The 16,328-nt window shown below is 41.0% G+C and overlaps 1 protein-coding gene across 1 annotated transcript in view; it reads right to left on the reverse strand.

The window, feature by feature from the left end:
• Positions 1–391, reverse strand: part of LOC306842692 (chitin synthase chs-1-like) — a 29,634-nt gene extending 29,243 nt beyond the window's left edge. Inside the window, exon 1 of the mRNA XM_079373701.1 lies at positions 254–391. Coding sequence (XP_079229827.1) covers positions 254–282 — 29 coding nt within the window. The 5' untranslated portion in view covers positions 283–391. The remainder of the gene's footprint in view (positions 1–253) is intronic.
• Positions 392–16,328: the final 15,937 nt, after the last annotated feature.

Here is a 16,328-nt window from a genome sequence, read left to right on the forward strand (position 1 = left end):
TTATATGTAATGAATCTAGAATATATTAAAGTTTCACTTTTTGAAATAAGTTTTATTCATATATATATATATATATATATATATTCTTAGCAGAAATAATTAAATAATTACTTTTAAAAAATAAATTAAACTTGGGAAAAATTTAATATTAAAATAATTATTAATTAACATGAATAAGTTTAAGAAATAAAAAAATGATGCAAATTTAAACAATTTATAAATTATGGTATTTACAAAAAATAATGTTCAGTACCTCCGTTTATGTCTCTGTTGTTGTTCCATAGTGATGTTTGCAGAGCATCAAAGACACTTGATTAATCATCTGTAAAACAGACGAGCGCCTTATAACCAGATGGGAGGGAGCACTAGGCTTTTATTCAGCATGTTTTTCTATGTAAAGTGATGCTAATCAGATTTATATTGTCACTGCTTTGATGATGAAAGGATTTCCTAGAATTAACTCATGGTACTGGTATTGTTGAAACTATGCTATTCAGTGACATTCTGTGCTTCCACCTTAAGAAAATAGTTCAGGCCATTGTGTGCTCTTGTGTGACAGTACACCTGCAACTAAGATGCATAAAGTAATTGTGTACTGTGTGATGTGAAAGAACTTTTTGACATGTCCAGTCCTGAACCCCACTGAGCAAAAAATATAAATGTATCTGTAAATATGTAAGATATACGAGAAAAAATGTAATTAAATTGTAATGAGAAATGTTATATGTTAAATTTATATGTCATATGTAAAACAATCACCAGACAACTGTCACGGTTTGGTTTCTCTTTAGTTTTATTTTTGCCCTTATTTCGGTCGCTCGCGGCGATGATAGTTCCGCCGTCCGTGGCTTTGATGGTTCCGCCTCCTGCGACGAAGGTGGTTCCTATGCCCGCGGCGATGATGGTTCCGCCGCCTGCGGCGAAGATTGTGCCGCCGCTGCCGTCCGAGAGTGTGGCAAGCCCGCCGTCCGAGGATGTGGCAAGCCCGCCGTCCGAGGATGTGGCAAGCCCGCCTTCCGAGAATATGGCAAGCCCTCCAGTGCCTGCTCCTCGCAAGTTCCCTCCAGTGCCTGCTCCTCGCAAGTGCCCTCCAGTGCCTGCGCCTCGCAAGTGCCCTCCAGTGCCTGCTCCTCGCAAGTACCCTCCTGCGTCTCCGCTGGTCCCGTCCAGCTCTCCTGCGTCTCCGCTGGTCTCGTCCAGCTGTCCTGCGTCTCCGCTGGTGCCGTCCAGCTCTCCTGCATCTCCGCTGGTGCCGTCCAGCTCTCCAGCTCTCCTGCGACATATAGTCACGGCCTGTGTGGCCAGGCCAAGGGCCAAGGCCACAGAACCCCTTTACCCGCCATGGCCTCCCGAGTCTCCAGTCCCGCCAGGGCCTCCCAAGTCTCCAGTCCCGCCATGGCCTCCCGAGTCTCCAGTCTCGCCATGGCCTCCCGAGTCTCCTGTCTCGCCATGGCCTCCCGAGTCTCCTGTCTCGCCATGGCCTCCCGAGTCTCCTGATCCACCCTGGAGGCTCTCCTTGTCTCCTCCCTGTCCTGGCCCTGCTCCAGCCTCCAGGGCGCCCGCCCCGTTATGGTGCGGGACGCACCTTCCGGGAGGGGGGCGATATCTGTCACGGTTTGGTTTCTTTTTAGTTTCCTATTTACCCTTATTTGGTATTTCCTGTTCTAGTTTCCAGTCATTAGTTAATCATCCATTCTCATCACCTGTGTTATATTAATTATCTTGTTTCCTCATTTGATTGATCCCTTTAAAAGTCCTGAGTTCTCCCCTAGTCTTTGTCAGAGCTTGATAATGTTGTTTAATGGTTTAAGTGCGTTGAAGCTGATTAAAAAGATTCCTGTTTCTTTATTTCTTCGTCGAGCGCTCTTCTTTGATCCACAACCACATATCCCGTAACAACAACAAGTAAATTGATATTTCAAAATATTTTCTGGACCGTTAGATAGGGAAGATAATTCTGTCACTTTATTACATAACTGTATATTAGGACAAGGGATGTAAAATTGTGAAATATGCAAATATAGTCTTGCAGAGTGATTCGATATCTGTTCCAGTGGATTCTGCAAGTTCATTTAGTGAAGGATTCATCAGAATGATTCAATCAAATATTGTTTCATTTAATTATGTTGATAAATTAAAGTAAAGGAATAAGTCGCTTCTAAACTTAAAGCACATGGTCATACAGTCAATGCTGAGTGGAGCAGTCAAAATCATTTACATACTACAGAAACTTATAAGATTAATTAAAGTCGGGTTTGTGAATGAACTGTTCTCTGGAGACCAATTAAATTAATCAGTTGATTCAAATTACAAAACTGATTTGCTCAGATCTGGACTGATCAGCATTTCTTCAAATCAATGAATAACAACTTTGGTCTGTTTGTCACACACTGTGTTTGAAACATCAATAAGGTGTGTTAATTAAGGTCTTTTTTTAGTGTGGGTGACCTATTCCTGTCAATTACAGTGACAAATCGTAATGTTATGGCATAAATTGACATTCCAGAGAACTGATTACATTTTGGGAGGCAGCCTTTTAGAGGCCGCAGGGACCTGACACAGAACAGCCTGATTCACACCATAGCCAATCTCAGCGCACCTCATCACCTGAATGCTGACCACACACACACCTGTTTCTATTCCTGTCAATTACAGTGACAAATCTTAATGTTATGGCATACAATGACATTCCAGAGAACTAATTACATTTTGGGAGGCGCCCTTTTAGAAGGCGCAGGGGCCTGACACGGAACAGGCTGAATCACACCCTAGCCAATCCCAGCGCACCTCATCACCTAAATACTGATCACACACACCTGTTGCTCATTCACCCTGCCACTACTTAAGCACTCACAACACCTCACTCCAGTGGTCGGTCTCGAAGAAACCTTGTGGACTCCTATATGATACAAGTGAATATTCCAAACAATATCTTGATTGAGTTATTCCCAGTACTTACCTCCTGTGTTTCCTCCAGAGTATTCCTCATCGTCTTCGTCCTCCTTGGTCTCCTAGATCTCTGTCTCCAGGAATCAGGCACTGGAGTGCTCACCTCACCTGTAAGACAGACCTTAACTTCACCAACCTCATCCAGCAACTGAAGTATCCTTGTCCTGATTACTCACCTACTCCATCCCGCTCATCTGCTGTCTGTGTCAAATAAATCTGATAACTAACATCTCCGTGTCTGGGTATCCTTCCGTAACAGGACCTTTCTTTTTTATTATTAAATTAAAGGCTCAAGGCTCTATCGTTTTACATCTTTAGTCATTTTGCAGACACTTTTATCCAAAGCGACTTACAATTGGGGAATACATAAAGCGATTCATCTTAAAGAGGCAAACAGGAAGTGCTCATAATACCAAGTTTCAGGCATTGTTCAGATAAGTACAAGCTAGAAAGGGAAGGAATAAATAAAGAGAAATATATATATATATATTTTAATTTAGCATGAAGTCAAGTAGTGTTGAAAGAGATGAGTTTTCAGCTTTTGCTTGAAAATTGTCATCGCTCACTCGTAGATCTCAGACTTCTGGAGGGGATGTAGAGTCTTCCTACTAGTGAGTGGAAGTAGATGGGTGCTGAGCCTGTGGTTGTTCTATATGCAAGCATCAATGTCTTGAACTTGATGCGAGCCGCAACCGGTAGCCAGTGCAAGGAGATAAAGAGAGGTGTAACATGGGCTCTTTTGGGCTCGTTGAAGACCAGTTGTGCCACTGCATTCTGAATCATTTGTAGAGGTTTGATTGTGCATTATGGAAGTCCAGCCAGAAGAACATTGCAGTAGTCCAGCCTAGAAATGACAAGGGCCTGCACAAAAAGTTGTGCAGCATGCTCCGTTAGAAAGGGCCTGATCTTTTTGATGTTGTGCAAAGTAGTGCAGTTGTGCAAATTACTTTGCTATGTAGTCTTTGAAGAGCAGTTGGTCATTAAAGATTACACCAAGATTTCTGACCGAAGTTGATGGGGTAATTGTAGAAGAACCTAGCTGGATGGTGAAATCATGCTGTAGATTTGGAGTGGCAGGGAAAACAAGAAGCTCAGTCTTTGCCAGTTTGAGCTGTAGGTGATGTCCTTTCATCCATGCTGAGATATCTGCCAGGCAGCCTGAGATCCGTGCAGCTACCGTTGGATCATCTGGTTGAAATGAGAGATAGACCTGTGTGTCATCAGCATAGAAATGGTAACCTTCATTATGTAAGTTTTAATTATGCTGTGTCGTAAATAAAATACAAATAATTAAAAAAAAAATTCAGTCTCCTCACACTCTGTTTTACCTGCCTCAGTCACAGTCACACTGATGGGCCATTATGGGGCCATTAGGGGAGGGCCCTTTGTCTCTCAGGTAAAACTCACTTAATATTCAAAGGCATTACCACTCCCTCTCATATTGGCTTTCGATCACAAAGCATGTCTTTAAACATTTAAATCAATATATTGTTTTCTGTGAATGAGTATGCAGAATGATTTTCACATAATTGTGAAGTAAATATTCTAACCTACAAGACTGATTACTCAAGTCTTATTCAGGACTATTTAGTGTGGCTTTTATGGCCTTATTTCAGCTAAATTTTTTCCCCAAAACTTACTAACCAAGCATAATATTTTTTTCTAACAAATGCAAACATGTACATCCATCTTGGTCACATATTATTGTAGCACAGTTTGTGCTGAATACAAAAAAAAAATACATGTTGGTCAATAGTATAAGTAGCTGAAATAAGCACAAATATCAGGGCATGTCAAAACATCTCAAGGGCCCAAAAATCACCTCAAACCCCAGAGGGTTAAACGTGTGCTCTTATCATTCTGTGGACAAAATCCTGTGAACTTCACTCCGATCGGGAGCTGTATATGCACATCTGTTTTCAGTGCGGCTAACTTTTCTTCGCTTCATGTCATCTTCGCACTCATTAAACTATGACAGGTCCTTTATTGCAAAAAGAGTAAAGAGTAAAGGTCACTGCGACACTCTAAGTGATGAAACAATGGCGCCATGTGCTTTTTAAAACCATTTTCATAGGTTTCATGTTTTATTGTTGGCTCGTAAAATATGTAAATGCACATGCCCAGTAGCCGCAGCTGTATACCTTCTAGCCTTAACCATAAATCAGACAGGAGAGTCAAATAATGTCGGTGGACTTAAACTTGAAAAATGGTGTGTTCAGCGGTTGAAATGAAATATTTTCTGATGTTTATTCATGTTGATTTCGTGCTCTACGTAAATATGAAAAGACAATCTGTTCACGTGTTTGAGGCAATATAGTGATCTCCCAGGACACATTACAGAGACACAAAACAGTATTTATTGTTTGAATTTCTTTAAAGATGACAAAATTTGAAAGCTGAGAGTCCTGAGACCTTGTTTCATTCCAGAAGTAACCTGCTCTGTCTTCTCCGTCGGTGTGTTGTCAGTCTCCTCTTTGCTCTGCGATGTATTTTTCACTGCGTGAGAACAATATGTAAGTGTGAGCGCTGCATTGTTTGTGCGTACTTGTAGTGGTAAGGCGTTTGAGATCAAATGAAGCAAGGAATGAACTGAAGTCTGTAGCATAAAGCTTGTCCAGATGAATGTTGAAGTCACCAAAGACTAAAAGTGGACTGCCATCCCCTGGGAATGAGGACAGCAGCCCATCCAGCTCCTCTAGGAAGGTGCCAAGAATTTGTCCAGGAAGGCGGTAAATTATCACAACCTGGAGTTTTATAGGAGCTGTTACAGTAATCGCATGAAATTCAAATTAGTTATAATTGCATAGGAGAGAGTGGGAGTATTTCCAATTGTTTGAAATGAGCAGACCAGTGCCCCCACCTCGCGCAACTTGACGAGGGGTGTGAGAGAAAGAGAAATTGTTAGACAGAGCAGCTGGGGGTTGCTGAGTCTTCTGGACGAATCCAGGTTTCAGTCAAGATGCTGAGTGTAGATCGTAAAGAAAAAGCACAAATTAAGTCTGCTTTGTTGACAGCTGACTGACAATTCCAGAGACCCACAGAAAAAGAAAGAGGTGCAGTAGAAGATGTAGAGATAGGATGCAGATTAGCAAGACTGCTTTGCCGTCTGCGTGTGATAGAGAGTTATTGAGAGACAACCGGAGTGTTTTGGCAACACATTATAGAGGTGGAAAAGAGAGGACAGAAAAGGAGAGTGTGTAAACAGAAGATAAAAAATAATACTTAAGTGCGTTGCCACTTTCATGGTAAAGGGAAGATAAAAATAATACTTAAGTGTGTTGCCAGATTTGTTGCTCGGTTAAAGTAGCAGGTCTTTACACTGGTCGGTCGCAGGTCTTTATACTGGTCGGTCGCAGGTCTTTACACTCATCGGTCTGCACACGAGGAGGCTGAACACGAGGGCTTAACGCTTCCGCTGAGGCTTCTGCATCACCGCACAGATAACAAATTAATGCACTGACAGAGAGGATGTAAGGCACCTTGTTTCAAAATAATTGATTTATTGCACCCCATAAAATTTCCACCTCCCCCACCCATAACTGCACACCTGTTTGGACACCCCCACCCGTCTAAGTGGCCGTCTGGTTATCCACCCCAGTGATCTTAAGGAATTTATGACAATGTGTTTTTTGTGTGAGAGGGGTCATTGTTGTGTGGTTTAAATTTAAATGATGAAATTGTGTTAAATGGGATAAAGGGAAGTTTTTATTAAAGTGTTTTCACACACATATCAAGAAAAAACATACATGTACAATGACTGTTTTTCCCTACAAGTCGAGACGTGCTAGTGTTGTTAAAACAGTTTTAGGAAAAACGTAGAAAATAAATAAAAAGCATCTGACATGTTAGTTAAACAATACGGCAGTTTTTCTATCATTACAATTTAAAACTAGTTAGTTTGACAAAGTTAAATAAAAAGAAGAGGTGAGCGCATTCGTTCATCTATAACAAAATACATTGGACTCGTTAGTTAAAACAATAAGATACGTCAAAATCTATGTGCTTTTTTAAAAAGTTTGAGTTGATAAAAGATACAAAGTTAAGTAATATAGAGTTGACTTATCTTACCGTTGCGTGAAATAAAAAATATCAGACCGTTAAATAAGAGCATAAGATACTGTGGTAGGGTGGAAGAATCACGCAACAAGGAGAGCTCAAAATAAATACCCCGGATGGTGGATTTATTAACAAAGTGCGGTGTTGGGTGAAAGCAGGTGGCTGAGGTGCAGTGGTGCTCTTCTTGGTGCAGTTCCTTCCCAGGGCGGTGCGTCGGTGTGGTGCGCGTGGCGGGCAGGATCGGTCACTCGCTGGGGTCTGCAAAGGAGAAGAGGATCGTACATTAGTTCTCAGCTCTCTAGGAGATGTCTCTCACTGTCTCTCAGCCTCGCACGGCTTATCTGGCTGCGGGCGAATGAGCCTCAGGTGTGGTCGATCCTGCCGTGATGAGCGGGTGCAGGTGTTCTTCCTCCGTCTCCAGGGCAACGCTGATGAGTCCTCGGGACGCTCGTCACAATACATGTCAAACTCTTGTAACATTACAATTGAAAAGCTAGCTTTTGTCCCAACTTAGAAAATTAAAAGAGTAGACTATTTTACGCAGCGTGCATTAGATAACCTCACGCTTTTGTGTCATACTCAGAATGAGGTTATGAGTGCTGTGGTCAGACCACGCCTACTGCCAGGCCCCTAAGATGGGGGTTGCGATAGAAGGTGCCGTCCAGCTCTCCTGTATCTCCGCTGGTGCCATCCAGCTCTCCTGCGTCTCTGCTGGTGCCGTCCAGCTCTCCTGTGTCTCCGCTGGTCCCGTCCAGCTCTCCTGTCTCCCCGCTGGTTCCGTCCAGCTCCTCGCCTCCAGAGGGCCCCACAGAGCCCGCTCCTCCAGAGTGCCCCACAGAACTCGCTCCTCCTCAATAGCTCCCAGAGGGAAACTTCCCCAATAATTTTTTTTGGGGGGGGGGCCATATAGTCACGGCCTGTGTGGCCAGGCCAAGGGCCAAGGCCACGGAACCCCTTGACCCGCCATGGCCTCCCGAGTCTCCAGTCCCGCCTTGGCCTCCCGAGTCTCCAGTCCCACCATGGCCTCCCAAGTCTCCAGTCCAGCCAGGGCCTCCCGAGTCTCCAGTCCCGCCATGGCCTCCCGAGTCTCCATTCCTGCCATGGCCTCCCGAGTCTCCTGATCCACCCTGGAGGCTTCCCTTGTCTCCTCCCTGTCCTGGCCCTGCTCCAGCCTCCAGGGCGCCCACCCGGTAACGGTGCGGGACGCACCTTCCAGGAGGGGGGCGATATCTGTCACGGTTTGGTTTCTGTATAGTTTCCTTTTTACCCTTATTTGGTATTTCCTGTTCTAGTTTCCAGTCATTAGTTAATCATTCATTCTCATCACCTGTGTTATATTAATTATCTTGCTTCCTCGTTTGATTGATCCCTTTAAAAGTCCTGAGTTCTCCCCTAGTCTTTGTCAGAGCTTGATAATGTTGTTTAATAGTTTAAGTGCGTTGAAGCTGATTAAAAAGATTCCTGTTTCTTTATCTCTTCATCGAGCGCTCTTCTTTGATCCACAACCACATATCCCGTAACAACAAGTAAATTGATATTTCAAAATATTTTCTGGACCGTTAGATAGGGAAGATAATTCTGTCACTTTATTACATAACTGTATATTAGGACAAGGGTTCCAAAACATTTTCATCCTATACAACCCACTAAGGGATGTAAAAATGTGAAATATGCAAATATAGTCTTGCAGAGTGATTCGATATCTGTTCCAGTGGATTCTGCAAGTTCATTTAGTGAAGGATTCATTAGACTTCATTAGACTGATTCAAACAAATAATGTTTCATTTAATTATGTTGATAAATTAAAGTAATGGAATAAGTCGCTTCTAAACTTAACCCTCTGGGGTCTGAGTTTAGGGGCCCTTGAGATGTTTTGACATGCCCTGATATTTGTGCTTATTTCAGCTACTTATACTATTGACCAACATGTATTTTTTTTTTGTATTCAGCACAAACTGTGCTACAATAATATGTGACCAAGATGGATGTACATGTTTGCATTTGTTAGAAAAAAAATATATTATGCGTGGTTAGTAAGTTTTGGGGAAAAGATTTAGCTGAAATAAGGCCATAAAAGCCACTCTAAATAGTCCTGAATAAGACTTGAGTAATCAGTCTTGTAGGCTAGAATATTTACTTCACAATTATGTGAAAATCATTCTGCATACTCATTCACAGAAAACAATATATTAATTTAAATTTTTAAAGACATGCTTTGTGATCGAAAGCCAATATGCGAGGGAGTGGTAATGCCTTTGAATATTAAGTGAGTTTTACCCGAGAGACAAAAGGCCCTCCCCTAATGGCCCCATAATGGCCCATCAGTGTGACTGTTACTGAGGCAGGTAAGACTAGGGCTGGGTATCGTTCAAAAATGTTCGATATCGATACCGATATCGATACCTTGAGTTTGATACCGGTTCCTGAACGATACTTTTTTTCTATACCAATTTTATGAAAACAGTTTTAACAAGATTACATTACCTCAAAAAACTTTGGTTTTATTTTTTTCAGCTTGTTGACATGTATACAGACTCAAAGACTCATCTCCTGAGCCACTGCACAAAGGAACAAAATATAACCAAAACAGTAAATCAGTACAAATAATTTTAATAAAGCTCAAATAGTTTTCAGTTATACATTAGTATATATGAGGGGGCAAACTCCTCAAGATGGGTGGTGACCATGGTGGCCATTTAGAAGTCGGCCATCTTGGATACAACTTTTGTTTTTTCAATAGGAAGAGGGCCATGTGACACATCAAACTTATTGGTAATGTCACAAGAAAAACAATGGTGTGCTTGGTTTCAACGTAACTTTATTCGTTCATGAGTTATTTACAAGTTTCTGACCACTTATAAAATGTGTTCAATGTGCAGCCCATTGTGTTGGATTGTCAATGCAACCCTCTTCTCCCACTCTTCACACACTGATAGCAACACCGCAGGAGAAATGCCAGCACAGGCATCCAGTATCTGTAGTTTCAGGTGCTGCACATCTCGTATCTTCACACCATAGACAATTGCCTTCAGATGACCCCAAAGATAAAAGTCTAAGGGGGTCAGATCGGGAGACCTTGGGGGCCATTCAACTGGCCCACGACGACCAATCCACTTTCCAGGAAACTGTTCATCTAGGAATGCTCGGACCTGGCACCCATAATGTGGTGGTGCACCATCTTGCTGGAAAAACTCAGGGAACGTGCCAGCTTCAGTGCATAAAGAGGGAAACACATCATCATGTAGCAATTTCAAATATCCAGTGGCCTTGAGGTTTCCATTGATGGTGCACCACCACATTATGGGTGCCAGGTCCGACCATTCCTAGATGAACAGTTTCCTGGAAAGTGGATTGATCGTCGTGGGCCATTTGAATGGCCCCCAAGGTCTCCCGATCTGACCCCCTTAGAAGAGTGGGAGAAGAGGGTTGCATTGACAATCCAACACAATGGGCAGCACATTGAACACATTTTATAAGTGGTCAGAAACTTGTAAATAACTCATGAATGAATAAAGTTACGTTGAAACCAAGCACACCATTGTTTTTCTTGTGACATTACCAATAAGTTTGATGTGTCACATGGCCCTCTTCCTATTGAAAAAACAAAAGTTGTATCCAAGATGGCCGACTTCTAAATGGCCACCATGGTCACCACCCATCTTGAGGAGTTTGCCCCCTCACATATACTAATGTGCCACAAACAGGACTTTAATATCACCAACCATTCCCATGTTATTACGGTGTATCCATATAAATGGCCCACCCTGTAGGTTGTTAAAGACTTCAATAAATTTAAAATCTTTATCCACTTTCATAAGTGGATGTTTTATTTTCTTTCACAATATGTTTTATTGTTATTAAATTCTATGTTGTATATGTCAAATTATTTGAATGCATAAAAACTACTTAGTTTATTCAAATTTATTCTTAAAACAGCCTTATGAAATGTTTTCTTTTTCCTCAGAAATTCTGTGTTCTGTATCTGGTTTTCAAATGAAGGCATAAAACATTAATTTCATTTTTCTTTTAAATTATTGAAAAAAAAACTTTATTTTGGCAAACAAAATTTTACTATTAAAAATAAAACATGGAAGAAATGTTGTGTGATCATTAATTAAAAAAATAAGAGTTTTAATAATTTGAATAGTAGCCTAGTAGTAGCAGTATGTACACTGCTGAACAATATTAATTTATTTCTGCCACAGTGTCTTCCAAGTTAATCCAAACTTTTATTTTGACGGGTTTCCGGGAATACCTTTACAGTTCTGTGTGTATATGATATGACGCAAGTTTTACTCAAATCAAATGGTAAAATGCTCATGAAGTGACTCTCAGAGCAGTTCTGGAGCTGTTGTTCATGTGTTTATGTCTTCATTTAGTGAGACGGCAGACGCTGAAATGTCACGCGAGCTTCAGTCTGTGTCAAGTAAGCGAAACTGCGCAATATAGAGAGCAGACTGCTCCGTACGCTTTCGAATTGCTCTCGCGGATGTCAAACACTGATCAATCAGCACCGCGTCACTTCTAGTCAAACACACCTAATGCTGCAGGCTTATTGGCTCACTGACGTTAATGAGATTAACCCCTTAGGTATCGAAATTTGTTACCGAACGACAAGACGTTTTTCGATACTCGGTGGTATCGAGGCAATTCGGTCGGTGCCTAAAAAGTATCGAACTCGATACCCAGCCCTACGTAAGACAGAGTGTGAGGAGACTGAATTTTTTTTTTATTATTTGTATTTTATTTACGATACAGTATAATTAAAACTTACATAATGAAGGTTACCATTTCTATGCTGATGACACACAGCTCTATCTCTCATTTCAACCAGATGATCCAACGATAGCTGCACGGATCTCAGGCTGCCTGGCAGATATCTCAGCATGGATGAAAGGACATCACCTACAGCTCAACCTGGCAAAGACTGAGCTTCTTGTTTTCCCTGCCACTTCAAATCTACAGCATGATTTCACCATCCAGCTAGGTTCTTCTACAATTACCCCATCAACTTCGGTCAGAAATCTTGGTGTAATCTTTAATGACCAACTGCTCTTCAAAGACTACATTGCAAAGTAGTTTGCACAACTGCACTACTTTGCACAACATCAGGCCCTTTCTAACGGAGCATGCTGCACAACTTTTTGTGCAGGCCCTTGTCATTTCTAGGCTGGACTACTGCAATGTTCTTCTGGCTGGACTTCCATAATGCACAATCAAACTTCTACAAATGATTCAGAATGCAATGGCACAACTGGTCTTCAACGAGCCCAAAAGAGCCCATGTTACACCTCTCTTTATCTCCTTGCACTGGCTACCGGTTGCGGCTCGCATCAAGTTCAAGACATTGATGCTTGCATATAGAACAACCACAGGCTCAGCACCCATCTACTTCCACTCACTAGTAGTAAGAATCTACATCCCCTCCAGAAGTCTGAGATCTACGAGTGAGCGATGACAATTTTCAAGCAATAGCTGAAAACTCATCTCTTTCAACACTACTTGACTTCATGCTAAATTTAAAAAAATATATATTTCTCTTTATTTATTCCTTCCCTTTCTAGCTTGTACTTATTTGAACAATGCCTGAAACTTGGTATTATGAGCACTTCCTGTTTGCCTCTTTAAGATGAATCGCTTTATGTATTCCGAAATTGTAAGTCGCTTTGGATAAAAGTGTCTGCAAAATGACTAAAAATGTAAAACGATAGAGCCTTGAGCCTTTAATTTAATAAAAAAAAAAAAAGAAAAAAAAAAAAGAAAGGTCCTGTTACGGAAGGATACCCAGACACGGAGATGTTAGTTATCAGATTTATTTGACACACACAGCAGATGAGCGGGATGGAGTAATCAGGACAAGGATACTTCAGTTGCTGGATGAGGTTGGTGAAGTTAAGGTCTGTCTTACAGGTGAGGTGAGCACTCCAGTGCCTGGTTCCTGGAGACAGAGATCTAGGAGACAAAGGAGGATGAAGACGAGGAGGAATACTCTGGAGGAAACACAGGAGGTAATTACTGGGAATAACTCAATCAAGATATTGTTTGGAATATTCACTTGTATCATATAGGAGTCCACAAGGTTTCTTCGAGACCGACCACTGGAGTGAGGTGCTGTGAGTGCTTAAGTAGTGGCAGGGTGAATGAGCAACAGGTGTGTGTGATCAGTATTTAGGTGATGAGGTGCGCTGGGATTGGCTAGGGTGTGAATCAGGCTGTTCTGTGTCAGGCCCCTGCGCCCTCTAAAAGGGTGCCTCCCAAAATGTAATCAGTTCTTTGGAATGTCATTGTATGCCATAACATTAAGATTTGTCACTGTAATTGACAGGAATAGAAACAGGTGTGTGTGTGGTCAGTATTCAGGTGATGAGGTGCGCTGGGATTGGCTATGGTGTGAATCAGGCTGTTCTGTGTCAGGTCCCTGTGGCCTCTAAAAGGGCTCCTCCCAAAATGTAATCAGTTCTCTGGAATGTCAATTTATGCCATAACATTACGATTTGTCACTGTAATTGACAGGAATAGGTCACCCACACTAAAAAAGGCCTTAATTAAAACACCTTACTGATGTTTCAAACACAGTGTGTGACAAACAGACCAAAGTTGTTATTCATTGATTTGAAGAAATGCTGATCAGCCCAGATCTGAGCAAATCAGTTTTGTAATTTGAATCAACTGATTAATTGGTCTCCAGAGAACGGTTCAGTCACAAACCTGACTTTAATTAATCTTATAAGTTTCTGTAGTATGTAAATGATTTTGACTGCTCCACTTAGCATTTACTGTATGACCATGTGCTTTAAAATAACAGAAAATTACTGTAAAAACAGCATTAAATGTACAGTTCTCTTGTGAAATTTGTTGTTGTTTTTTTACCTCATGACTATATCAGTATTTGACATCAATATGACATTGCCTTAAGACGTTGGATTTTGGTTTGTTAATGCCACAACCTAAAACTAGCAAAAGATCAACGTCTAATGATGTAAGAATTTGACGTTGTGTGGACATTACCATTATAACATCTACGAGACATTGGGTTTTGGTCGCCATACCTGATGACTATATATCAGTATTTGACGACAATGCAACGTTGGCTTGAGACGTTGGCTCGACGTTGGATTTTGGTTAGTTAATGCCACAACCTAAAAACAACTGAAGATCAACGTCAAATGATGTTAGAAACTAACGTTGTATGGACATTACCATTATGACGTCTAGGCGACGTTGGGTTTTGGTTGCCATACCTGACGACTGTATATCAGTATTTGACGTCAATGTGACGTTGGCTTGACGTTGGATTTTGTTTAGTTAATGCCACAACCTAAAAACAACTGAAGATCAACATCAAATGATGTTAGAATCTGACATTGTGTGGACATTACCATTATGACGTCTAGGTGACGTTGGGTTTTGGTTGCCATACCTGATGACTGTATATCAGTATTTGACGTCAATATGACGTTGGCTTAAGATGTTGGCTCGACGTTGGATTTTGGTTAGTTAATGCCACAACCTAAAAATAACTGAATATCAACATCAAATGATGTTAGAATCTGACGTTGTGTGGACGTTAACATTATGACGTCTAGGCGACGTTGGGTTTTGGTTGCCATACCTGACGACTATATATCAGTATTTGACGTCAATCTGAAGTTGGCTTAAGACGTTGGCTTGACGTTGGATTTTGGTTAGTTAATGCCACAACCTAAAAACAACTGAAGATCAACGTCAAATGATGTTAGAATCTGACGTTGTGTGGACGTTGCCATTATGTCGTCTAGGCGACGTTGGGTTTTGGTTGCCATACCTGACGACTGTATATCAGTATTTGACGTCAATGTGACGTTATCTTGAGACGTTGGCTTGACGTTGGATTTTGGTTAGTTAATGCCACAACCTAAAAACAACTGAAGATCAACGTCAAATGATGTTAGAATCTGACGTTGTGTGGACGTTACCATTATGTCGTCTAGGCGATGTTGGGTTTTGGTTGCCATACCTGACGACTGTATATCAGTATTTGACGTCAATGTGACGTTGGCTTGAGACGTTGGCTTGACGTTGGATTTTGGTTAGTTAATGCCACAACCTAAAAACAACTGAAGATCAACGTCAAATAATGTTAGAATCTGACGTTGTGTGGACGTTACCATTATGACGTCTAAGCGACGTTGGGTTTTGGTTGCCATACCTGACGACTGTATATCAGTATTTGACGTCAATATGACGTTGGCTTAAGACGTTGGCTCGACGTTGGATTTTGGTTACTTCACAACACAACCTAAAAACAACTAAATATGAACGTCAATTGATGTTAGAATCTGACGCTGTGTGGACATTACCATTATGACGTCTAGGTGACGTTGGGTTTTGGTTGCCATACCTGACGACTATATATCAATATTTTTTTTTGTTATAAATATTTTTTATTTTTATTTTTCATACATAACACAACATATAAAAAAAAATAAAAAATAAAACAACAGACATATACTCAACATCTCAAAGTCCAGTCAAAAGGAGGTGTAGTGCTTGAGTCACAACAGGCATACATATACCTAACTTCAACATTCTTGAGCAAAAATCAAAGCTCTCCTGCCATAAATCCTCTGGTGCCAGGAGACCCCAAAAACCCAGAATATATTTGGGAAGAACATCTGGATGCTTTTAAGAGAAGAGCAACTTTAAGTGTTTGGCTGGATTTATTAAACTTCACCCAAAACCCTCCCTAATCTCTCTCCATTAAGCGCAGTAATTCAATAAAAGTATCGCTGAAGAAGACTTTTACGATCAACGTCCAACTAAGACAAATTCCAGATCTCTACGAAAGTGACCTGCCCACGACCTCGCGCTATTGCCACGACGACTTTCTGCTATTGAAGCAATATACTGGAAAAACACTATATATATTATATTCACAACATATATCAAGGTTGTCACGACATGTATAAACTTTACTGTGTTATTGGAACGTATGATATTGTTGTAATCTTTTGAGGCATAATATTCCTGATCACTAGTTCATTTTCACATGATTGATGTGGTTATTGAGAATTAAGGATTGTTTCATCTATGGCTTTAACCGCGTAATGAATACAAAGGATATATGTATTTTTGTGCATATCAAAAACATAAGTGTTTGGTTTCAGATAAAAGCTGATTTCATGAGTAATAATATGGTGTGAATGAAAATGATCTTTTCTCTGCAAGGTATGATCATAATATGAATACAAATCTGCTGTCGATAAGTTCTTAATGTGATAAAATAACTGAACGGACAATGTATGCATAGAAAAACAAAAGGGTGTGCGGGGCGGAGCGCCGCC

Source organism: Barbus barbus, assembly GCF_936440315.1.
Source record: "Barbus barbus genome assembly, chromosome: 23".
Classification (NCBI taxonomy): domain Eukaryota; kingdom Metazoa; phylum Chordata; class Actinopteri; order Cypriniformes; family Cyprinidae; genus Barbus; species Barbus barbus.